Source organism: Thermobia domestica, chromosome 11 (assembly GCF_964235325.1).
Source record: "Thermobia domestica chromosome 11, izTheDome1.hap1.1, whole genome shotgun sequence".
Lineage (NCBI taxonomy): Eukaryota > Metazoa > Arthropoda > Insecta > Zygentoma > Lepismatidae > Thermobia > Thermobia domestica.
Window position 1 is genome coordinate 211,610,382 of NC_137464.1, and position 27,022 is coordinate 211,637,403.

At 35.3% G+C, this 27,022-nt stretch overlaps 1 protein-coding gene across 1 annotated transcript in view; it reads left to right on the forward strand.

The window, feature by feature from the left end:
• Positions 1–27,022, forward strand: part of LOC145664704 (extracellular serine/threonine protein CG31145) — a 581,685-nt gene that overhangs the window by 535,986 nt on the left and 18,677 nt on the right. The window contains exon 4 of the mRNA XM_081731569.1: positions 19,497–19,589. Coding sequence (XP_081587695.1) covers positions 19,497–19,589 — 93 coding nt within the window. The remainder of the gene's footprint in view (positions 1–19,496; positions 19,590–27,022) is intronic.

A 27,022-nucleotide genomic window follows, 5' to 3' on the forward strand; every position in this document is an offset into this window, starting at 1 on the left:
TAATTATTTTATATAATTTTTCATGCATTGCAGAAAATATAATTTTAAAAAGAAGTATTGACCCAGATGGGATTCGAACTCACAACCTTATGATTTGAAATCCGACAGCTTACCAATGAGCTAACACAAGGACTTCTAGAACTAAGCTTCTAGCGATGTATAACGGATCTCAAGATAATTATGACATTCATATCCATGACAAACGCTGTTTCTGTTCTACTTTGACTTTTATTTTAGTACTCAGGCGATAATTATGTTCTATTTCTTAACTTTGAGCATTCTTTTACATATGGAAAGATTCTTTAACGTATTTAAATGTTCCATTACGTATAGAGAGCTAAATGACAAACAAGCATGTGCTCACATAAATAAAAGGTTTCGAAATATTGTATAATTAAGTATTTCAATCAATGTTGCTTTTCTAAACACTTGGTAACAAGTCTTATTATATTTAAAAGAAGAAAAACACATCTGCAAACTTTTTCCCGATTGCAAAGGCTGGTTTGGAGGTTCGAACCTGGCTTACTTTTTCCCGAAGATACCCGAAGCTGGACTTAGAAAATTTTTGCCTCAAAACACCAATAAACAATGCGCTCAATCTTTTTGAGACAAGGTGTACCTATAACAGCACTGCCCCCCCCCCCAAAACACACATCCTGGCTACGCTACTGAATGTTGATAAAGTTTTTAACAGAAACAGAGTTGAGAGAAGAATTATATATCACAAGAATCATCGTTGTTTAAGCTACCAGAATATATAAAAATTCCTACTCAGCTACTAAATAACTTTCTCGCAATCTGTATGAGAAGGTCTAAAAATGTGGTTTATTTTCATTGTTACTGGCGTGATCCTAACAAGCGATAACATGTCCAGCATTTGGTTGGATTAGATTTTAGAAAGTGGAGGTTAAGCAACTAGGGGTACAACAGCGTTTGTGATGTGAGATACTGAATAAAAGAAAACTTAGCTGTTGAAATTTTTGAATTACGGTCATTTTTTGAATAGAATTTTTTTCTGAAAATAGAAAGGTGAATCCCGACATCTGCGGAATGCATTCGACTATTTACTTCCAGAGTTCTATTTTGTGGATATGTGTTGTTAGGTTTGATTATAACATATCAAAAAAAAAAAAAAAAATCTTGGAATGAAAACTATTCCGAGGTTATTTTGTATCAAATTACTGCTATACTTTTTTGGTAAAATATCTGACTGTAGGGTTTTTTGAGATTATAAAATATAAAAACAGATTGTACAAATTATCACAGAAAACAGGTGGTAATGTGAAATTTTAATTTGTATGTACATGTGTATATAATCTTTGAATATATAACAGAACTAATAATGCTACAATATATATATATATATATATATTCTGAGGTATTTATAAGAGAGATACAACAACTGAACAAGCAGTAACAGTTACAAAAAATGTCGAAAAGAAGAAAATGTGAGATTGTTAAGATACCAGCCGATTTCAGCCTTCTAATTCTGAAACCATAGACTGGAACATGTGTATTTTATGTCAAAACGATAAAGCTGAATCGTTGGTCTGTCCTGCTAATAGCTCGCGCATGGACAAGGGAGCAGGCTATAAATCTTTGTGCAATGATCTAGATTTTAAAGAAAACATTGAATTTCCATCAAGCACCAATGTCTGCATGGTTCTCACGTTAAGCGAGCTAGGTATGCTCACGAGGTAACATCAGCAGCATTGTACATTATACTAAGGAAAGCTTACATAGAGTATGTGGCTTCTGGTTCTGACAAACATCTATCATTTGAAGAATGGATTGATATTCGACAAAATGAATCGGTTCAGTTTAAATACTGGTACACAGTATTACAGTTGGAATTGCTGCTCTTAAACTTCCTACACAGTATGCGAATAGCAGGTTTTGAACAGTATGTAAGCTCACTATCTCAAATGTGCCCTTCAATGTTCGCTCTTGACCATACTCACTACGTTAGATGGATTCTCAGTGTTCGTTAAATCTTTACAGGAACTTAGGGTTAGACATCCTGCCATTTATGAGGAATTTGTCCGTGGAGCTTTTGTAGGTTCCAAAACAAGTCGACCACATTCTTGTATAGGACATGATCAAATGCACGATCAGTGTAACGAGACGGTGAAGTCTGAAGGTGGTGCAATTGGAATTCTCGACAACTCAAGTGCGTTGCTAAAATGGATGGTGTCCGGACCTGTAATTGCCAACCTTGTATCGGGATTTGAGGAAGAGTGTGGATTGATCTCTGATAATGATGATCTCAGAATACGCCACGAAGAATCATCTGGTGCTAATATGCGATTTGCAAATGATCTCACAGAACTGGTACGTGTGTTCTCAGAGAATGGCAACAATTCTTTTATTCAAGAAGGTAGTGAACTTTTTAGTGTTGCGACTAATTCTATAATGCCCGATGATTCAGTTAAGTCGGTATACATTGCTGAGACTCTTGGAAGAGATCAGTATAGCAGTTTTAAACAGAAACGGTTGCAGCTTTGCAGTAAATCACTGTTTGAACCAATTAAACGAAATAACCTTGCTCTTTGTCGCAAGACAATGAAAAAACTTAATCCTGAACACCGTAAGCTATCCATATTAAAAAATGACTGTGCTCTCTTCAGTCGTCGTCAGAGTCGACAGCGAGATTTATTCGACTTTTTTGCTCATGAAAATCTGGGATATCCTCCGTCAATTTCTGAAGATGGATTCATACGCAAAGGAACTAAATCGAATGTAGTTACATTTAAAAAAAAAAAACAAAGCGATACCCAATTTACCCCTCCACCTGCTGCATGTATGATGTTGGATGGCTCTGCTATCATCCATATGTTGAAGCACCATATGTTTGTCACCATCACAAACATTCCATGATTACTTGCAGATAAAAGTACATCCTTATATTTCATCCATTCTATCACAGAAGAGCAGAGTAGATCTGGTGTTTGATCGTTACTTGCAAGATAGCTTAAAAAGTGAAGAGAGATAGAAACGAGGGTCAGAATCACGAGTTCGTGTTACAAACTCTACTCCCATCCCGAAAAATTGGAATATGTTTTTGCAGAATTAAGAGAACAAAACAAGCCTTTTTCACTTAATTGCAGAATCTATGAACGAAGCTAAAATACCTAATGAGAAAACTGTTATTTGCACTAAAGGTATTGACATATGGAGTACGGTACATTTGACGTAAACATACACGGTCCACTAGCACCGTGCACGCATGAAGAGGCCGATACGAGGTTGCTTCTGCATCCCAAACATGCCAGTAAATCAGGCCATAAATCAATTATCATCAAAACTGTAGATTCAGATGTAGTTGTCCTGGCTTTGTATGCTTTCCCCAAACTACTACTGTCCTGCCTGTGGGTTGAGTATGGTGTTGGTAAGCATAAACGCTTTCTTCCTATTCACCAGTACGCGGAGAAACTAGGGACAGAAATCTATGACGTCATCCTGTTTTGGCACGCTTCACCGGATGCTATACTGTATCTGCCTTTGCAGATCGGGGAAAGAAAACAGCTTGGGAAGCGTGGCGGACAAATCTGGAAATTACTGCTGCATTTGTAGAACTTTCACATGCACCTTTAAAATTAGACGATACTACATTCATGAAATTGCAAGGTTTCACCGTGTACCTATATGATCGAACCAGCAACCTGCAAAATGTAAACAACTGTCGTCGAATGCTTGTAATTAAAAAATGTCAGTTGTAAAGCGTACCTCCCACTGAGGCTACACTTCTTCAACATGTGAAAAGAGCCATTTTGCAAGGAGGATATATTTGGTCACAGTGGTCTGCGCTACAACCTAATTTGCCAGACCCTGAACAGTAGGGGCTGGAAAAGAAGTGATTCAGGGTATATACCTTTATGGTCTGTGCTACCAGAATTTTCCAAGCACTGCCAAGAACTTGTTCGTTGCGGATGCAAATCTATGTGCACTAATATGTGTAAATGTGCTGGCCTATTCCTTCCATGCACAGCCTTTTGTGCCTGTGATGGTATGTGTAAATGACTATAAACTGATGCAATTACTACAGCAAGAAACTGTGGTTTACTTAATTTAAATTTTGACTTTATTACTATTTTATGTAACATTTTCTTCATGAAGTGACGAAATAAAAAGCACAAAGAACAAGTATGCCATAGGTTTTTTTGTTTTTTAATGAATTTTGGGCCTCTCGTGCGGCCCTGGCTGATGTGCAATTAAGACACTATAGAATTTACATTAAAGGCCTGTTATTTCTCTTGCATTTGAGTCTTACTTTGGCTCTGTAGGTCAAGCGGTTTTCACATAATGGCTATTCCAGCGATAACGTACCGTGCTCCAGATGTTCCAGCGCCTGGAATTCCAGGAAATTGGCGTCAGATTTTTAGGGTCTACGTCAAAATTTATTTATTACTATGTTAGTAAGCTCTGTGCAAAATTTTATGTTCTTATCACAATATGCATGATTCTATCATTATGCTACCCCACTAAATTGTTTAATTCCCGGAATGTCCAGGTCAAACCCGGACGGGTGGTAACCCTACTACTATAACTTTAATTGCCATTCAGTTTCAGCTATATTTGACGTTTACGATTGTTTTGATACTGACAGAAACATTGTTGAAAAAATAATTAAAGCGAATTTATTGACCTTTCTCTCTTTTTTTTTCTTTAACCTTTTTCTTTGTGTCATAGTTTTACTCTGGGTTTTATTTATTCTTCCAAAAGTTTCTTGCACGTTTTGTTCTATGTGTCCCAAGATCCATTGAATCATTGTTTCTTTCCTTCAATTTGCCATCGAAGGTGAGATAAGATTTGCCCAACTTCGTGAGGAAGTAGCGAAGCAGAAATCTGTAGCTTTAGAAATGACCAGAGCATACGTATATCGAGCCAAACCAAACAAAAGAAGTATTTATAGTTTTTTTGCCTAATAGACAAAATTCCTTTCAACGTTTTTGTACTGTTGCTTAGAGGTATTTCTTATACGCTAAAAGAAAGAAACGAAGTGTTACTTTGGACCATTTATTTAGTGAGGTGAACTATTTTTGTTAGGTCGTGTCTGTTCTTCGACTTATTGGACGAAACACAATAGTCATTGTCCAATTGTGAACCAGCGCTTCTTTCCTTTAATCTTTTACTTGTTTCTTGGGTTAGAGAACAAAGTATTGTTCTTCAACAATTGTGAGAAGCCATTGTTATGAACTGAAAAGAAATGGCCATTATGTGTTTGTTGAAAGTTTTGTCACCAGTAATGTCAGGCAGAAGCAGGCAACCCCTGCCAAGTTATGTACTAGAGAGAGAAACTCCTTCGAAAACCTCTGGCAATCAATATGGCTTCGTGGACAAACCACTAAGAGGCTTTAGAAACTTTGAAGAATCTTGAGAGAGAGAGAGAGAGAGCTGGAAAAGCCTCAACGGCTCTTAACTGAAACTTCCACAACACGATGGATGCGATCTCTTAAATTGGTTCAAGATATCAAAAATTAATAAAGTGTCTCTCATCTCAACGTTACTAATACCCATCCGGTGGTCATCATAAACAAGGTAGTTACATCAAATTTTGTTCGTAAACAACGGTATAAGTAGTTAGCAAAGTTGTGACGTAACTACTTTGGTAATATTTATTTTCTATAACAGAACAGAATGGTCACACGACATAACTAAGAAATAAAGTAGGTCTAATTAACTTGAACAGAGCAAGTTTCGATATGGAGAGATGTGGCAATATGATACGAAACAATGTAAAACAGTCAACGAACCTTTTATTTATTATTTTTCAAAAGTAATAAGTATTAACTATTACCAATTTCTCGATATTTTAGTGGCAAGTCAGAAACTTTTGGAAACACCCTTATAGCTTCAGACCATGTATTCGTAGGGTTGCCATATTTCAAAAATAAAAATCCGGGACGCTACTAAATTACGAGAATCTTTGAAATGCTTAAAATGAAAAGACGTGTTATATACTAATTTACTTTCTTCCATTAGATAGAGTTGTCCAAGTACTACGTAATAACATTTTTAGTGATTTAAGTCGATCTTCTCCTCCCTAGTTAAGTAGACTTAAGCAGATGATTTACCCCCTCCCGCTGGCAAGCTTTTTTTTTTATTTCTCAGGATCTGTTATGTTTTGTGGTTTTCAGAGTCTGTTTTAACTTCAGGAGCGTCATTTCAGATTTTGCTTGGGGGGACAAGACCCCTTGATATAAGTAAAATTTCACATTTTTCACTGATTTACTACTAGTCTATTGATAAAATCTATATAAATCTCAAACTCTGGGAGGGGGGAATTTGCCCCTCTCTGCTCCCCTAAATGATACTCTGTTTAGCTCATTAAAGGTATGATATTTCCTTTCACAGGTTTTGTCTGTTCGTTTTATTTATTTATTTATTTATTTATTTATTTTTTTAGAACTGGTATTCATTGGCAATATGCTCCGGACGCGTTTGTTATCTTCAAATAATTTTTCCCCTCAACTTTTGAACTACCATTCTCAGAAGTTGAAGAGAATAATTATATACCTAATCTTATGAAGAAAGCAAATTATAATATTCTCTTCCTTTCTTCTTCGCTGAAATCCGGGACGTTTAAGCGTCCCGAGAAATATTTGCGGGACCCCGAGACGGAAATCTCGATTCCGTGGCGATCCTGGATTTTCCGGGACTAATGGCAATCGTATGTATTCGACGCTTCAGAGTGTGTGTTGACGTCCAGAAATGTTACTCGCAATATTTGAGATAATGTAGAAGTACCTGTATGCATAGAATGGAATGAATCAAGATATGTTAACGTGTGCATGACCAAGCTATAGGTTCGCTGATTTATACAGCGTGGTAATTTCATGTTAGTGTTTCTCGTATATTGAAGTCAGCAGTGAAAGATAAAACGGGGTAAATCTACCAATCGAGAACAGAGCGAGAGGTTTATGTTTTGTTTCCACGGCTCACTGGTATTGCCTAGGATATCAGCCGCATTTTCTAATAATTCTTCTTTTCCAGGCATTTCCTTCGGCAACGTTGTGTACTTACAGGATTAGTTTCTGTAAAATTCAATAACTTTTCCATTGTATTTGCGCAGACCCATTGTTAGAATATACTTATTTGAGTTAGAGATTTGTATTATCTCCTTGTTTCCAGCTATTCGAAAGAGGGTTGGTGGGGAACGGAGGGAGTTTTAACTTTTCCGCCCACTAAGTTCACTCGAGTTTGTTCATAACGCAACTGGTTTATTCGATGCAGCCCTGTTGCCATACCAAAGCGACTCATTAGTTTCATTTTCTACTACACGTTTTCACTTCTTTCAAAATAGTGCAGAAATATTGATAATAACGCAATTTTGTACTTATATTATGTGTCTAAACAATTTTTTTTCAGGTGGAGAGGGGAGGTAAAAGACCTCGAATTCTCCGTCATTATCCATCACAAAATAAAATGGATATTTTTGCAATTAACCAAGAAAGTAAATAAGGGAATACAACTAACAATGCTCTGTCAATAATAGCTATACTTTCTGCTCAAACGTTTGAACTTTGAGCAGAAAGTAGATTATTGACAGAGCAATGTTCTTAGGCCTCCTTAAGAAAAGTTCCCTTGAGTAATACAAAATTTTCCCTTTTCTTACCAAAATTTCCCTACTTTGTTGAGTGTCCAATTATGTAAAAATGAAATGAAATCTTTGGGTTTTACGTGCCACGTTAGACTAAAGGAGACGGTGATGATGAGTGATGAATGAAATGGTGGAATGAAGAAAGTGGGAGGAAACGGGAGAACCCCACCAAAACCCACGCACACGGTGTTTGTCCACCACAAAGTCCACTTGGCAGGGGCTGGGATCGAACCCGGGACCCCAAGCACCAGAGGTGAACGCTCTACCACTGAGCCACCGCGCCCCCTATGCTACTCTGAATAGACACACATTGTTGTTATTGTTTTGGTTTCTTTTTAAGAACAAAGAAAAATTTAAGAATTTATAATGGTCAATCAGTCAGCGCGAGAGTTTCCCTGTGTTTTGATGTTTTATCGAAAAATCCCGTTTTACTAAATTTACCTGCGAAATTTCCCCCTAGATTAGGGAAATTTCCTTCAAACTAGGAACATTGACAGTAACCTGATTATGAAAGCGAACATTATCAGCGTGGCGCTACCATACAGAGAAAATTGTAACCAAGATTTCAAGGAAGTTGAATTGTATACGGTACCATCTTGAAGCTATAAGCATAACTAGTGTTTTATCATACAACAAAACATACAAATTCGTAGTTTAAACAAAATTTACAGAATATTTCAAAATGCCCGAATTTTCTTGGAATTTATTATTATGCCTATTATTATTATTATTATTATTATTATTATTATTATTATTATTATTATTATTATTATTATTATTATTATTATTATTATTATTATTATTATTTGTAAAAAATTAGAAACTCAAGATATCTCGGGATTTTTTTGGTAACGGGTTAGATCATTTTACGCAAGAAATCAAAAGTGAAATTGAAACACATAGGCTTACTCTTTTGATATAACAAAAAATAATCTCTCTCTGTGTGTATATATACAGGCGCGGATCCAAGGGGAAGGCTATAGGGACTATAGCCCACCTTGACGCTGAGGTATACACTGGATAAAATGGGCTTCAATCCTACTTTCTTTACACTGCATAAAATGGCAAACTATGCTTCAGCCCCTCCCTTACATATCCTGGATCCGCGCCTGTATATATATATAGTTGTTTGAAATTCATCTAGCACTTCTAGTGATTTATTTTTTCTTTCTTTTTTTAATTAAAAAAGTATTAAGTCAGAGTGCGTATACGTTACTAAGTTACTCGTACATGTGGATCACTACCACCTGCAGCTAGTAGTAGAACTAAATCATGGAATTGTAGTTCCTGGGAAAGAGAAAACATATTAAAAATGTAGGAGATAATTTTTCTTCTTTACGTTCTCGCTTTGAAGTGGAAAGGATGCTTTATTCAATTCACCAGAAAAGCTGATGCGCAGGGAAAAAAAAAAGCTTTAGAAATAATAGATGACCCGTATGAAATTAAGGGGAGAATTTTGGTTATATTCATAGGATGGGTTGCAGTGAACTTCCAAACCGGGACAATGTCCAAATAAGTGCGTTAACCAATCATTGAATTGGAAAATATATCATGAAATTTTAAATTTCTCCGCTACTTTTCATGCCTTGGTGCTGAGCTGGAGTCTCACTAGGCGTGTGTTCCAGGGTTCAAACTCAGATAGGGGTACCTATCCGGATTAAAAGATAAAAAAAAAGTAATTAGAAATATTAGCTTAGATATTGCCTATATCTAACATTACGAGACGCTTATTTCTGTGACTTACCTATATTTTTTCATCTGTGAACTTTTATTAGGACCAGGGGTAAAAGTGGACCTGAAAAGGTAGTGGGATGCTTGACGTCACGCCGTCCCCCTTTCCTATTTTTGCCCATTCTAATTTTTTCGACAGTGGGGGACGCCATAGATATTTTTTGGAAGTGGGAGAACGACTTCCGCCCGCATTTCTCCTCATTTTTACCCCTGATTAGGACAATCTACCCAACATGGGTAACCATTTTTCTTTCTGTTTTAGTTCAAAGGAAGTTAGTCAATTTGAATTCAGTTCCCTAAAGAAAATAATGTCCGAAGTTACAAATATTATGTATTCAGGCTTCGCGCAGTTCTTTGTAAAAAAAAAAAAAAAAAAAAATAGTCAATACAGTAGATTCGCGGCGAAACGTTGTTGTTCTCTGAGACAGTGGGTTCTTATATACTGTATATAACTCCTGGTACCATATTGGAAGTACACTCCGGACTCCTGATACCTACTATGCCCAATATTAAACGGCCAAGCAATAACTGGTATGCCCATTTTGTTGCAGTTCAACACTTCGTGGACCTCTTTATTTGACACACGGAAACATTTTGTCTTACACTGTTTACTTATTTGACCATAACTATAACCAATGTCGGAAAGGGCATAATTTTTGAAAGTTACACAACTACTCACTATATGGGAACCGTCTTCTACAGGGTGCGGCACGTAAAACCGGCCCGTCGTAATATTCTGGTATATTGTGTTTTTGGCAACACTTAAATAATCTACCTTCTTACCAAGAGATGGCGTGTCGAGGTCGGGTCGACTTACGTGACCTGCGGCAGTCACGTGCAGCCGCAGCCAGTGAAACTTGTCGAAACCAGTTGAGAAAAAGGCCTCGTTGTGTTAAGCCGGGTGAGTGTCAGTGTGTGATAATGCCGTATTCGATACCCGAGCGTGTTGCCATTGTTGAAGGGTTCATTCTCACTGGATCTTTTGTGAAAACAAAGAATTTGTTTCGGGAGAAATTTCCAGGACGTTCTGTGCCAGCAAAAAGCACCATTCAGAAATTGATTGAAAAATGGCGGCGTACAGGATCGGTTCAAAATGCTCCCAGGAACAGACGACCATCTGTCTGCACACCTGAATTAAAGATGCAGGTGGAGGAGATAATGACAAGAAGTCCTCGAAAGTCAACCAGGAGATTGAGTCAACAGGTTCATGCGAGTGAGAGAAGTTGTATACGTGTTTTAAGGGGACTGAAGTTAAAACCGTACCGGATAAGTGTTGTGCAAGAACTGAAGGAGCCTGACCTGCAGAAGAGGGTGCATTTCTGTTCATGGCTGTTGAGCAATGTTGCCAATGGTTTCTTGGATCCACTAATGCTCATCATGAGTGACGAGGCGTGGTTCCACCTGTCTGGGTACGTAAATTCCCAAAACAACCGGCATTGGTCGACAGAAAATCCACACGCAATCCACCAGGTACCCTTGCATGATGAGAAGATTGGTGTTTGGTGTGACATTTCCGCCACACGCGTTATTGGGCCCATATTCTTTGAGACGACAGTGAACAGTGACGTGTATATGGGAATCCTGGAGGAGTTTTATACACACTTGATCGAAGAGGAGCGTCAGTTATGTTACTTTCAGCAGGACGGTGCAACATGCCACACATCAGCTGCATCATTATCCCTTGTGCATGAGATGTTTACACCAAAGAGGACAATCAGCAAAGGCTTGTGGCCTCCTCGGTCACCAGACTTGTCCACGTGTGACTTTTACTTATGGGGACTGTTAAAGGGAAGAGTATACGAAACAAATCCACACACAATTGAAGAACTCAAGACCAGGATCCAGGATGTCACCAATAGCATTACAACACAAGAACTGACAAGGGTATATATGAATTTCCTCAATCGTGCTCACATGTGTGTTGAAGTGGGCGGAGGACACTTTCAGCACCTGCTGTGAAGGCTGCTGTGAAGGTGAGTAGTCATATTCAATACATTACATTTCATTTATGTGTTGTAGTTAATCATATTCAATACATTACATTTCATTTTATGTGTTCACTTTACGGGCCGGTTTTACGTGCCGCACCCTGTATAAATCAGCACACATCATCATCGTCATCTCAGGTATTCAGTCGTTATTGGCAGGTCACTTGCTGCAACTGAGAAGCTTTCGTGCTCCACGGTCTTCCGCTAACTTCTTCGTCTTTACGTACGATTTTTCTATTTTGAAATCGTCTATTAATTGTAGTCTCCTTCACCTCCCCTCTTTCTCCTGCCACCATATCCTCTAGTACGTCCCTCATGTTACAATTCCTTCTTAGCCAATGTCCTAACCAGTTTCTCTTCCTCTTCGTAATAATATTTAAAATTGTTCTTCCCCCGCATCGTTTCTAACACTCTCTCATTTGCTTTCCGCTCGACCCAGCTAATTTTCTGCGTTCTTCTCCATATCCACATTTCGAAAGCTTCCAGTCATTTTTCATCATTTTTGCGTAATGTCCATATTTCTGACTCATACAGTACAATACTCTACGCGAAACAGTTTATAAGCCTTTTCTCAGGTCTTTATTCAAGGTCTTACAAAATAGCATTTTCTTCCTCCTAAAGGCTTCTTTCGTCATTCCTATCCTTGCTTTTATTTCATGTTCACACTTTCAAAATACCCGCAAACAGTGTTGCCAACAACCTCTGAAGAAAATACGCTATATGACCTTCAGAAATAAACATTTTTACGCAAAAAATTGTTATAATTTTGAACTGCCAACCTATATAACCCACATTATAGATTTTAAATCCCTTTTTTTGTGTGTGTCTAGGATTATAACTGAGTTATAGTAAAATTTGATTGTTGGATTTTATTCGCTGAAGACTAACAAGCAACTTACATGACTTTAAATTGCAATAAAATCCATCAGCAACTCATCTGATTTGTAAAAGTCAACAGCCATATTATCAGTTGACTTGAAATAAGTCATCATCGATGACGTCGCAGGCGCAGCTAGCCGTGGCGCTGGAACTGGATGCAGTGTCATTGGATTTTGAATTGGTTGTGTTTGTATACACTGCCATTGTCCCAATTTTCAGCACATGAATAATCATGATTGCATTGGGGGTTTTCAGGCCTATTTGTTTACTTTAATAAACAAAAACAATCTCATAAATCTGTGGGCGGGGAGAGAAAAGAACAATGAAAAACAAGTGTTTCTTGCGTAATAAAACGCCCTCTGTCTACAAAATCAATTAATATGATAATATATAATAGCAAATAGGCCAATTTTTAAAAATTACACTTTATTTTCAAAGAAAAACTATTTTTAGAATTAATTTAACGGCTAATACAAAAGCCAAAACTGCCAAAAGAGTTTCATAAAATAAGCTATATTTAAGGCTATAAGCATTTCCTAGATTTATATGGCTAAACGCCTCTCCAAATAGCCTAGATTTAGCCGAAAATAGGCTAAATTGGCATCACTGCCCGCAAACATATAATCTCGGGCGTGTTCATGTGTGCGTGCTGCTACTTAGCGAACGAATTCGTTACTATACACCTGAGCTTTCCAAAGTTCAAAAAAATTGAAATTAAGAAATATAGTAAAAATAAATTCTATTTTTATACGAGTTCAAGAATAAAAGAGTGTATGTGAATTTGATATTTGGTTTGTAAGAAGTTTCAGCTATTTTTTTTTTTTTTTATCAATTAGTTTTGAAGTTATAGAGACGTATAAAGAGGGTAAATAACCTTGTTAATAAAATGTAAGAACGTTAACACATTTTAACTTAACAGCCGCTCTACTATTATCCTTTCTTTCACTTTTCATGTGTTTCAGATCGTTCATTTGAAAAAAAAAATCACAGTCAGATTTCCTTTGTTGTGTTGTCCTTATTACCCATAAAGAACATTATTATTATAGAATTATATAGCTAATATTTAGTTTTTTTTTTTTAATAATAAAGCCGTTTACTTTTGTAAAATCAGTTTATTCACGTTTAGGAAGTCCATCAAAGAAGACTGAGTTAATAACACTTCACATTTTTTAATTTTTTTTTTTTAAGAACTCAACAACGAGAAAAATTTAACGATTTCAAACGTTTAAAAAGACGGAATTTACTGCTATGGAAAATAAAAGAAAAGAATAAAAAGGTACAATTGCGCACAAAATACAGACAGACGAAAAACATTTGACATCTGTGCACAGCGATCTTCTTTTTTCTTCTTCTTTACATTGTTCTTTTTCTTTCTTCTTCATTTCCTTTTTAGTCTCTCATTCGATAGTAATTTTTCGTCCCCCAAATTTACTCCCTATTCTATTTCTGTACTTTTGCACAAGTGTCCGTTAAAAAAAAAAAAAAAACTTTTTTTAAGCGTGTGCTGCTGCTGTTCATAGTGGTAAAATTGTTTTACAGCCTAATGGAGCTAAAGGAACAGATGCGAACGTGTTTTGTGGGCTCGGGATCAACTCTTTCTCGCGAAAAAGAACCAGAACAATCACACAGGAAAGACATGTTGACGAGTAATGGCGTTATTTTCTTTCTTTTTCTTGAGCTGTTAAATGCAAACTAAATACAGTTATTTCGTAACAGATTCAGCTGCAAATGTTCCATGTACACATATACGCACACACATCTGCACTTTCTGCTCTTGAAGCGTAAAATTCGTTTAGTGCAGCATTAAGCACACAAAACTGCTCTCGTTTATGTTACAGCGTGTAAGCGTATCACCACTTCGTCTCACAAACATAGATTTTAATACGTTAAAACTATAAATAAGAAGTACTTAAATTCTATTACCGAATTTTGCCAGATGGATTTCTCTCTGGCTTTTTTTTTTTTTTTTAAGAATTATTTTTGTATTCTATTTGACGGCTGGGTGCTATGTACTGTAGTGTACAAGGGATGAGAAACGGTGGTGCTTGCAGACTTCTGACAACGTAAGTTTATAGCCAGGTAATTTCATGGTGGATTTGTTTAATTTAAATTTATCGTCTTTAACCATCTTTCAGCGCCTTTATCGAACTTTTTCAGTGAACAATGGATATCGTCTTTACGCAGTTGCACAGCAACACATGATGGGATTTACGGCTTCCTACTTCAGCAAAGTTATTATGTGTTTACAGTTCTATTTGCATATCCAGGTTAATAAATCTACTTAAATTTATATGTTCTTTCGGAGATGTACTAAAAATTGTTATCTGTATGTATTGTCGTCTTGCTAGTCTCATAATAAAGAGCCTAATATGAATATTCAGAGTGACCCTGACCCAAAAGTAGGTATACAGATCAGCATCGATCAAGTATGACATTTTAATTTATTAAGATAACGCATTTAATTTACGCCGGTCTGTTGAAAGCTTCAGGTATAAGTGAAAAGACATTAAGAATAATGAAGAAACTAAGTTAATACCTGTGTGGATAATAAGTAAATGATATAAAAATGCCATGAGGCGATCAGTACAGAACTGTATACCTACTTTTGGGCCACCCTATATTTCAGTATCGGTTCCACCCCTTAACAACTGGCGTGCTTTTTCGTACAGCATCAGTATTCAAGTTTAAAAGTAAATTCATTTTTCTTATTTTTCTGGACAACTACGCATTTTTTTTTTAACAATCATGTATATCATTTTGTTCAGTGCAGCTCTATAAGATCTAGTGATTAGTATTGTGTGCCTCATTTTTGAACATTTCTTCCAGTTAAACACTATTGTGAAATATTACATTCAACAGAACTATGTTAAAGAACTATGTAGTTCGGTGGCAGAGCGCTCATCACTGGTGTGCGTAGGGTCCTGGTTCGATCCCATCTCGCTCAAGTGAGCTTTGTGGTGGCCCGTGTAGGGTTTTTCTCGAGTTTTTTCGTTTCCACTCACTTTCTTCATGTCGCCATTTCGTTCTTTATCATTATTACCATCTCCTTTAGGCTCGGAAGCATATTGGATGCAACGTTAAACAATATATATATATATATATATATATATATATATATATATATATATATATATATATATATATATATATATATATATATATATAAGAATATTGATATGATTAAGAGAAATATATCAATATAAATTACAGTGTATCGCTGCATTTTACGATTTAACATTTTATATGCGTAATTCTGGGTTACAAAAGAATGAACGTACTTTGAACGCATACTTACATTTCTACATATTACGTTAACAGATCTCGTGTTTTTGTACGAACACAAAGAAAAATTATATAGTGAGCAGGGGAGCAGTAGCTAATTACCTTTTCTACAGCGAATATCTCTCTCTGTCAAGTTCCATACTAGCTACAAGTCCAATGGGAGTAGCTTTGATGTATCATTGGTTTTGTGAACTAGTACACTACAATTAACTGAGTCGTCGAGTTATACAGTACAATACAATGTTCAACAATTTGCATGCTAAATCCACATAATTTTAAATAGAAGTCATTTGTAGTTCCCGAGTTTTGTGCTGCGTGTCACCCTAGGTAGAAGAAAGTCGATGAATTCGAATCACGCGTAATTCCTCAAAAGCACACAAACATGTGAACATGCGATAACCGCGCGTATAATGAAGCGAATACTATGTACGTTATGATCATCTTTGTGAGTGCAATTAAACGAAAATGAAATGAAATTTCTGATTTTGCGACTCACGATAGTAGCTTTTCGGCTGATGGAGACAGATGATTAATGAAAGTGAATCATCATGATAGAATTGGTAGAATGATAATATGGAAGAAAATGGGAGAAGCCCGACGTATGCAATGTTGTCCACCACAAAATAGCTTGGCCGGGGATCAAATTAGGGATCCGTTGGACTAGAGATGAGCGCTCTTTCACTGAGCTATCGTATCCCTTATATCATAACTGTTGCCCTCTCCATTAGTATTATGGCGACAGCGCACGCTTTTGGTACACGAGGTCCCAGGTTCAATCCTCGGTGGGAAAGAACGTTGAACGCTTTACAGTGGGTTTGACTCCACTGTAAATTGTATGTCCACGTCTCATACAGATCCTGTGCTGAAAAGGGAAGCTAAATTTTAACAAAGTAATGTGCAGATGAAAAACCTTGTAACATGGGTGGAAGAAGTTGCTTCTACTTTGCACAATTTCCCTTTCTAAGATCCGGACCTTATCTTCAAAAACATCAAAACGAAAATCTACAAAACCTTACTTCGGATCTAAACGGACTAGGCAGACAGAAGAAATACAACTGTTGGGAAGCTTTGAAAAGAAGATACTAAGGAAAATATACGGACCGGTGAAAATAGATCAAAACACATATCGAATCAAATAACGAGCTGTACAATAGCTACAAAGACGCAGTCATATACATAAACTTACAGCCGTTTACAGTAAGTAGAGTATATTGTCAAAATGTAAGAAGCGAGAGCAGCAAACAAGGACATAGAAGGTTCAAGAAGGAGAGAAAACTAACTAAAAGTGCTGGGACATGGTATTACGGTATATTGTTATAAATAGAGACCGGATTTTTAGACATTAAAAACCTGGAAAATAGGCAATTCAAATTTTAAAAATAGGCAGTAAAATAGGCACTATAATGTAACTCGAAAATGAAGATAAATATTCAATACAATTAAAAAATAAATCAAAGTCATAGATAATGTTCAAAGAATAGAAATATACCTGTAGAAACATACCTGTTTGTTAATATCTTCTTTTATTGTAAATAGAAAAACGAAGTTTGACATGCATTCCATGTATATATTTTATATTATATATTATTTATACATATATTATTTATGTATATTATTTATCATATATATTATTTATTATATAAATTATATATTTCCCAATAAAGTCTTATTTTGAAAGAAAATGCATAAAATAATTAACATTAGTCATTAAAGCAATTATTTAGACAGTAAGGGGCGAAATAGACAAAATAGGCAAAATAAAATTGGCTTAAATTGAAACTAGAATCTCCCATATTAACTTTAAAACGTTATTCTTTTATCCCGGTCTCTAATTATAAACTTTGTTTAATTCAATTACTAAACATTGTTTATAATTAAATCAGTAGTAGTAGTTTGAAAAGGTCATGGGTCAGAAAAATAAAGTTATGAGGACGTCGAAAAACAAAACTGCTTAATTTTTGAAAATTCTGATAGGTATGAAACGATCGACCTCTGTTTGGAGGAAGTGGAATTATCTTGTCATTGTACGAAATGAACAACATGTTGTGAGCAGTTGGTGTTACAAAGTTGGATTAAAGCAAAATCTTCATTTTCTGACTCATGTGACTCATGACCTTTCCAAAACTACTGATTCAATTGTACTTTTAATTCATTACGGTTTAAAGAACTTACAAAAAATAATAATAAAAACTTTAAATATTTCAAAACTCAATTATAATTAACTTATATTTTTTATCTATAAAAAAAAACTACTATGTAATTCTGTCTTTAAATTTATTTCCAAGTACTAAAGTCATCTACCTTACACAAATCATTGTAAAGATACATGCATTAAGAAATATGATTTAAAAAATATATTCTTAAGTACACGTAGCAATAGATTTAAAACAAAAACAAATTAAGTTTCAATAATCAATAATAATTGCGACACTAAACTAACAAAAATAACTCCAAATCAAACTGTAAAGCAAATCTCAACATTAAAAAAACACAAAAGTGTATTATCTACTAAATTTCTATAAAACTAACATCATAAGTCTAAAATATATTCTTCTTTTCACATTTGTCAATACCTAGTCATAATTCAGTACTTAGAAAGTTACAACAAATACAAATAAACGTAAAATTACACACATTAAAATCATTCCCCCAAAACTTTTTCTTTTATTTCATCATAAACAAACTGTTCATAAATATTAGTGTAAAAATTATCAATATTTAAATTTCTAAAAAAAAAGTTAATTATTGCTGTGATTCCAATACCTCTTACATATATCCCATTATAACTAACTAACTAACTAACTCTATGGCCTATGGAACCCGGAGGTTCAATGCCGCGTTCACAAAAGCTCTCCACTGACTTCTATCCTTAGCCAATTGGATCCAGTTTCTACTTTGTATTCCTATCTCTGCAAGATCCATCTTAATATTGTCCTTCCATCTGCGCCTAGGTCTTCCTAATGGTCGTTTTTCGATGCGTCTTCCAGTCAAGACTTTGAAAGCGTTTCTACTTTCTTCCATTCTTTCTACCCTAACAATGTTGGGTAAACAGTATAAATTATGTAGTTCCTCGTTATGAAGTTTCCACCATTCCCTATTCTCGTTCCTCTTGGGTCCGGATATTTTTCTCAGGCTCTTGTTCTCAAATACTTTCAGTCTATGTTCTTCCCTCAAAGTAAGCGACCATGTTTCGCAACCATACAGAACAACATGCATGGTTATCGTTTTATATATTTTAAGCTTCAAATTCTTCGACATATATCCCATTATATGTTAATATTAAATAACACATAGCATAACCGCAATATGAAAGAAGCTGGAATACAGAATTGGAAAGCAGATGCTGTAGACCGGAGTAAATGGAGGTAGATTCTGAAGGGAAACGTAGGCTCCACTACAGGCGTTATTTTGTTTTTCGTTTGCAAATGTGTTTAGCAATAATAGCAAAGGAAAGAGACAAAAAATATTAATACAATAATAATTACAATTAAATCTCTAAAACATTTTAGAATAATTTGAGTGGAAAGTGAATACTTTTATACAAACACAGTTATATATTAAAAACAATAAGTAATAAGAGCATCAAACTCCAAGTTATTTAAAGAAATAATTCTACAAAATTGCACTTACTCGTGGATATGGATTGTTATTATTGTTATGTGTCATATCACTCGATCCTCATGTGCCACACACCTAAAAAGGATAAAATAGATATTAATAATAATTATTAAATGCACAGGCATCTCTATCTGAAATAGAACCTTGATAACATGCAGTTTTTTACAGCATAAAGGTGTAATTTCGAAATTAATTCAAACACAAAAATTCAATGTTGCAGAGCACCCTTTAAAATTTTCTAGTATGGATGCTTGATCCTCAGATCACTCAAATATTCAGCGCCTGTTGTTCCTTGATTGGTTTCGTCTTTCATATTTATTTCTTTAAATTGTATGTCTATAAATGAATTCACCCTTCTACTATTCACTAACATTTTTTCCTTTCTTTGCTAATTACAGATTCCCACGAGAACAACAAACGCTACCGAACCATTTTTATTTCACCGATTTCGAGAGGCATACAGCAGAGATAGCAGCTTTCCATTTGGACAGGTGAGTTGCAATAGTTTCTTCTTTCTAAAAGTCTCCTTTGATTATTTTATGCGCCTCTTCTGGGAATTTCATTAAATTTTCTCGTGTGGTTTAAATTCGACCTGTAACACCTAATGCAAGTTACTGTATATCATAGTTATGCTACTTCAATTACATAATTAATATGTCTGTAGAATATAGAATATACCAAAAGAAAAGCAGTTTTCCACTTGATAATATTTTGGCTACATTCTACACAAACCCACTAAAACTTGAGTTGTTTCTATTTCAGTGAATGGACATTTCCATTAATTTTTTTTTTTTTAAATTCCGCTATAATATAATTCAGAGGAAGCTGATTACCGGAAACATTTCCTTTCGCTTATGCATTGATTCTAACTAGTCAAAATTTGCAATTGAATTTCGGTTTTTACTAGTGCGTTTAAAACAGTGACCGCCATGTTTGTATGTCATCTGTTGGTTCAATCTTAACTGTCTAAGTCATTTAGTGAGAAACGACTTAGAAAAGATACGATTCATGGTTTTTAAACCTTTACGACGCTGCTAGTAAAACGAAGAATGAAAAAGCAACAGAACATAAGATTTCTTAGTAAAGTAGATTATTTGTTTATTTAATTATAATCAATTAATTGAATATATTCTAATATCTAAGGACAAGGTTACAGTGTACTAATTTGCAAGATTATACAACAAAGTATCTAGCATATGTTTCTGGTATATTACTCGGTAATAAAGTCAGTGCATTGAATTTACTAAACTACTTAAATATGCAACTAGTGTTAACTGCTTTAGCAAAACAACACAATTAGTGTCTATGAACAAACATACTCATCCGACTTTTCCAGTTCTTTTAAAAGCTGTAATGTACGCTACACGTATAAATACATGAAGCCAGTTGTGATAGCAATTTTATTTAGTATCTTTACGTAAAAGGACATTGTTTGCAGCCTAAGTTAATTTACTCATTTAGTGTCCTCATGTTTGGGTCACCAATTCATCTTACGAAACAAATCTTATTCATTCTTAAGAAAAAAAAAATCAACGATATAAAAACATTGTGAGTTGATAGTAGAGTGCTAATTTCTGGTATGCAAATTCGTCGTGGATTCGACAGTTGTGCGTTCAGCCTCTAGGAAATTTACCATGCAAAAACATTTTCCCAAGTAAAAATAGTTTAAATTTTCTACTGAATTCAAGACGATAATCATATTCATGAGCTTTCTGAGAATTCTCCAGTACTATTATCGAACTACTTTACACATTAACAATATTATTTCACCATAATATTTTCCCGTTGTTTCCTTTAACCAATGGAACATACTGGTACATTGTTTATGTTAGTTCATGTGAACATTTACAGATCAACTAAAGTGTTTTGAACACTTGAGTTAACTCACATTTAAACCAACAAATAAACAGATATTGTAACACTCTAACACAGGAATGATAACTAAATAATTCCAATTGGCTGATTACTGAATGAATTAAATGAAATTTCTAGTTTTATATCCCATGAATATATCCTGTAGGTTAAGAGATATAGACTATTAATGAAATTAATATACAAACGATATACAAACATTACTCAGAGCTGATAAAGAGATAAATTATAAGTATGCCCATATGTTCAGAACACTACTTCGTGTGAGGTTGTTGAAAAGAATAAGTGGAAGTTTCAAAGTAATAGCACATGTACTACATAATAAATTCGTGGAATGTGTAACGAGTTATCTGCTAATATTCCTCTTGATGAGGCTCGAAAAATCCCGAAACGCTAGATGCCCGTGGCAACTGGAAATACGATTCTTTCGCCTAGGTAATTTAAATCCAAAATATGTATGTTTATGTGTGAAATTATATTTGTATTATTATGGTGCCTAGTTTTGAGAACTGTTGCCTAGGTCAGAAGAAAAAAAATTAGAGCACTACTTTTGTCCATAATGTTCTTTCCGCAGCTTAACCATTTGTCTATCTTTGTTTGTTATAGCTTTCTTCAATTCCAAACCACATCCACAACAGTGACCACGAATGCCGTCCCCTTATGGAAATATAGTAGAACAGTAAAAACTCTGTGATACGATTCTTATAGCATTAAGATAAGAAAAGAATAGTTGTACAGTACAATAGAGTGTGGCGACCAATTTGGTAATATGTATAGTGCATGCTAAAAACCACGTAAACCACGTGGGATACGGATTTTTATAAAAACATTAAGAGCTCTTTGGTGCAGAAAGTTTTATATTTGTAGACGTAGTATAATAACATGGAGATTCACTATGTTTATAATATGTATGTCGACAACTTTTCAATGTGCGCAATTAAAAGTTTGAGAAATGTATAGGCGCGAATAGGTCATGAACTTTCAAAGCACTGGTAGCCAAATTTTCAAAATAAAGAAAAACTATATGTGTAGCCATAATATGGCGGCTTATTCTCAATCTGCGCGCCATTTCTTTCTAATTTGAATTGATGTATTAGTTAGACTTCCAATGTTCCTGGTCTAATAATATAAAATACTCGTGATTCTGATGATAGAAATATATCTAAAATGTAATGATAGAACATTACAGATCGTGTTTAGTGTATTTTAAGTTAGAAGAATACGCTAAGTCTTATTAACACGTTATTTCTATATACAGTAGGCTATTTATTTATTCTGTTGCTTTTCCTTTTACTATTCCACTAAATTTATTTGTAGTTCATATTACAGTTTTCTTTAGAAATATGAAAGGAGCCCTTGAAACTTTTAATGTGGTTCGAAGAGGGAAACCAATATATTACATCACGATATTACTATCTTATTATGCAGTTAAGCAAAGCTGACGTCTGGCGTCAAAGCAAACTAAAATCAATAACATCAAATTATGTTTTTTCTTAACTAAATGAAATCATAGGACATGGCTTGCGATCTGGGAGAAAGAGGAAAATGAAATCTTTAGCTTCTAACGATTAAGCCATTTAGGTTAAAAGAATCGAATAATCATTGATAGAGAATGATTAGAAGGTTTGCTCTCAAGTACGAGAGAACTTCATGTGAGAAGAAACGAGAGAACTTAAAAAAAACACACACACACACACAGATACGATCATGTCCATCACAGACCCACATCCTTCCCCTTCTGTACAGCTTTATCTAGAAGGATTATATATATATATATATATATATATATATATATATATATATATATATATATACCAGCAGAAGTGCCCGCCTTCTTACGGGAAGAATGAGGTTTACGCACAATATTGAAATAAAGAAATGAGAAGAACAATTATCGACAAGCAACACCTTCGGCGTTGCCCTACTCAATTTCCAGGGCAGTTGACATGCACGTTTTTGACTGAACTTGGCCTTAAATGTTATCGAGATGTCACCAATCAGCTTGGCTGCCCCGTAAAACTACGGATTCGACACTAATCTCGATCATTTTGGACATTTTATTTTACATCCCTTCTCATCTTCGATGCCAATGGGGGCTGAACTTCGACTTAGACGGCATCGGGTGTGTTGCTATTCACCTCAGCGGTATCGGAAGTGTCACTATTCACCTCAGCGATCACGAAAGCTGTGGAGATTCGACACTAATATCAATCTTTGGTTTTTTTTACAAGTCACTCCTTCTCACCCTCTCTAAGGGTATCTTTACTCCAACAGTATTTTTTTTAATTGTAAGTCGCATGTGTATGTCAACTTATTTTAAAATAAAATGAGTTTACCTAACAAGTTTCACATTCCGAACATGAGGAGTCTGTGAGATGTTCTAACTTTGGCTTAAATTTTAAACCACTTCTTCCCCTTTCAACCCCCTCTTTCCCTCTTAGGATGCACATCAAAAAATTCTAAATGCCATATGAACCAGACAGCTGTTATAGGAAGAGATCAGAAGGGAGCAAGAATAAGTAAAGGAGTAAGGCAAGGATTTGAACTTTCACCTCTCCTGTTCAACGTCTATATAGAAAAGGTTATGAAAGAATTCTTTGATAAAAACGAGAAAGACGTAAAAGTAAATGAACAGATTTTCAGCACAATAAGGTTCGCTGATGACTTAGTACTGATAGCGGAGAACGAAAAAGACTTGCAGGAAGCACTTTCAAACTTGAACGACCAACTGGAAAAAAACAGTCAAAATAAAGATAAATAAGAAGAAAACCAAAGTGATAAAGTGCACAAGAACAGGACAGGAAAGGGTAACGTATGGCTAGATGGAGATAAAATCGAAGACGTTAAGACGTCCTCCTATTTAGGAAGTCTAATATCCTCGGACGGAAGAATTGGTAAAGACGTAATTTCCAGAATAGCGCAGGCTAAACAAGCATTCAAATACGAAAAGAGGACTGCTAACGTCAAGAAATGTGTCATTGGGCGTTCGTAAATGATTTATTAAGACTCTGGTATGGAGCCTGGCGCTTTACGGATCAGGGACGTGGACACTGAGAAAAGCTGAAATATCCAAGCTGGAAGCATTTAAAATGTGGTGTTGGCGAAGGATGTTGCACATATTATGGACCGAAAGGAAAAGAAATGAAGACATACTAAAGGAAGCTGATGAAGGACGACAGATCATGAAGATAGTAGGCAAAAGAAGAAACAGCATGCTTGGCCATTTTATTCGGCATTCCGATTGAATCACCGTGCTATAGAGGGAAAGGCAGAAGGAAAACCAGGAAGAGGAAGACCAACGATAGGATATCTAGATGCAGTTACGAAGAAGAGACCGTATCAAAGTACAAAACAGCTCTCTCAAGAGAGAGAAAAGTTTTAAAAATTCCATGTTGCCCAGCAACCTGAAATTGAGATGAACAAGAAGAAGATGGTCTCTTCCAGATTTTTGTCTCTTTGGTACAATTACTTAGAAGAATGCCAAAGTAACGGTAAGGATTTGTATATCAGATAAACACACAAATGCTCCTTTACCTATATAAATACACACATAAGTATAAGATTTCTACTCTCCTTTTGTAGGGCACGGCCTGCTAATTTGAGTGATTTTCTTCCCCATTTATTGGCGATCTTGCATGCTGTATATAGGGATATAATAAGCTAAAATATTCCGAATAACAAAAACAATGCAATAAATACCAGATATTTCATCAATCATCATGTTCATATCTGACTTTCACTCTGGTATGAGCATTTTTTATTTACATGTATTTTTTTTTTTGTATTCGACGAGTAAAAAAAAAAAGAAGTTTATCGATTCCTGTCTGGAACAACGTTTTACTTCATTTACACGTGATATTACTGTTTCTTTTGTCATTATGACAAGCTGTCAATCCCAAACCTAGATGCTTGTATCACTCTTCACTAGAGTTACATATGTCATCAAAATTAACGTCAAACATACGCTTTGGAATAGAATAGATCTAACTACAAAAGCATTTTGTCTTGTACTGTAATGTAAAATCTAGAGCAGCCCTGGCCACGGCGAGCAGATAGTGGAAATTCTCCTCGTGAGCGCTCACGAGCATTCTACGTGGAAATACCATTGTTCGTGCTTCGTGAATCTTCGGGTTTCGTCCTTCGAGGAGCGGAAGTGTTGTCAACCTTGGCGATAATCACTAGCCCACCAAATAAAAAAAAAAAAAGTATGTATGGTAACTGATTGCCATTTAGTGTAAAGTGTTTTTTACAATGTGGTAACCGTTAACTATAGACAACACAAACTTGTAACAGCAATCAAATGATAAACTATGTACGTTCCTTTTCTTCTTTTTTCTTTCCTTTTGTTAAAGAAGGATGTGGTGGAATCAAACCAACGCTTACATTTATAAAAATTTGCTAGTTTGTCCAATGGAAAACCGGTTTTCAAGATATATATATATATATATATATATATATATATAATCAAGTTCTTAATCCGAGTGTGGGTTTGTTATATTATGTTGTTTCGCTTTTTGGGAAAAGAGAGAATCTGTTGATACAAAAAAAAAAAATACTGTAGCACTTGTTTGTAATTATCTAAGTATTATCTCTAGAAAATTAGCTTATGAATGTATGTGTGTACGAATAGCCTTAGCAAGGGGTTGGTTGTGGAGATTAGAAGCCACTATTACACCATCAATAGGAAGAATAATATTTCTTACTCCACTTTTAAAGTTACTTTGATCGCAAAGAATCAAACAAAATATTAAGAGAGCCAAAGAGATTTTCCATTTTTAAGAGTGACCATTAGTGACTACCATTAGTGTTTTTTTTTTTTTTTTAACAAGGAGTGTCTTTTTAATAATGAAAAACATATTGTGCCTGGCTGGTTGCTTGCCGAACGTTCCAACTGAATGATACGAAAAATTATTCCCAATATCTTGAACATGAAACGTGGGTTGCACGGATAACGCTTAAAGTGGGCTGGACTGCACTGGAATTTCCTTCCGGCAAATTAGTGTTTGGTCGGAACTTAGTTCTTCTGTGTAATTGTCTCTTAACAACATTTGAACATTTCTTTTAGATAATAATAACTAACTAACTAACTAACTATATGCCCTATGGAACCCGAAGGTTCAATGCCGCGTTTACAAAATATTTCCACTAACTTCTGTCCTTAGCCAACTGGATCCAGTTTCTACTCTGTACTCTTATTTCTGCAAGATCCATCTTAATATTGTCTTTCCATCTACGCCTAGGTCTTCCTAGTGGTCTTCTTCCAATTGGGTTTTCAGTTAAAATTATGAAAGCGTTTCTAATTTCTTCCATTCTGGCTACATGGCCTGCCCACCTGAGCCTTCTACACCTAATGACCCTAACAATGTTAGGTGAGCGGTATAAACTATGCAATTCCTCATTATGAATTTCCTCCAATCCCCATTTTCATCCCTCTTTGGTCCGAATACTACTACTACTACTACTACTACTACTACTACTACTACTACTACTACTACTACTACTAATAATAATAATACGCATTATTATTGATATTATTATTATTATTATTATTATTATTATTATTATTATTATTATTATTATTTTCAATCTCCCGTCGTTCTGCTATCAATCTAGGAACGAAAGGCGTTTACAACTGAGCAAACGTGAAGCGAGTGACAACTTACAGACCGAGTGATAATGTAATACAACGTCAGAAATTGTGTAAGCAAGCTAAAAAGGTCTGAAACAATTCGTTTCCGATTTTTGCAGTCGTTTTTACGTCTGTAAGCTGACATGTTTAATATTAGTTTCTTTCTTTCTTTCTTTCTTGTTCATTTGTTAGTTACTTCAACGCTAACTGTAACCTCTATCATGCGTCTTCCTCAACCAAAAAACGTACCAATTTTATTTCCTGCAGTGTTTTCGCGTCACTGCTTTCGAAATGGGGAGGGGGAGGGGGAGAGCACACTTGCACATTTCACGCTTGCGTCTGCTCAATGCTTCAACATCGTGCGAATTTCTGACCAGCCTTGGCCGTAGGTTTTTTGCCATCATGTGTGGTTGGCAACACTTA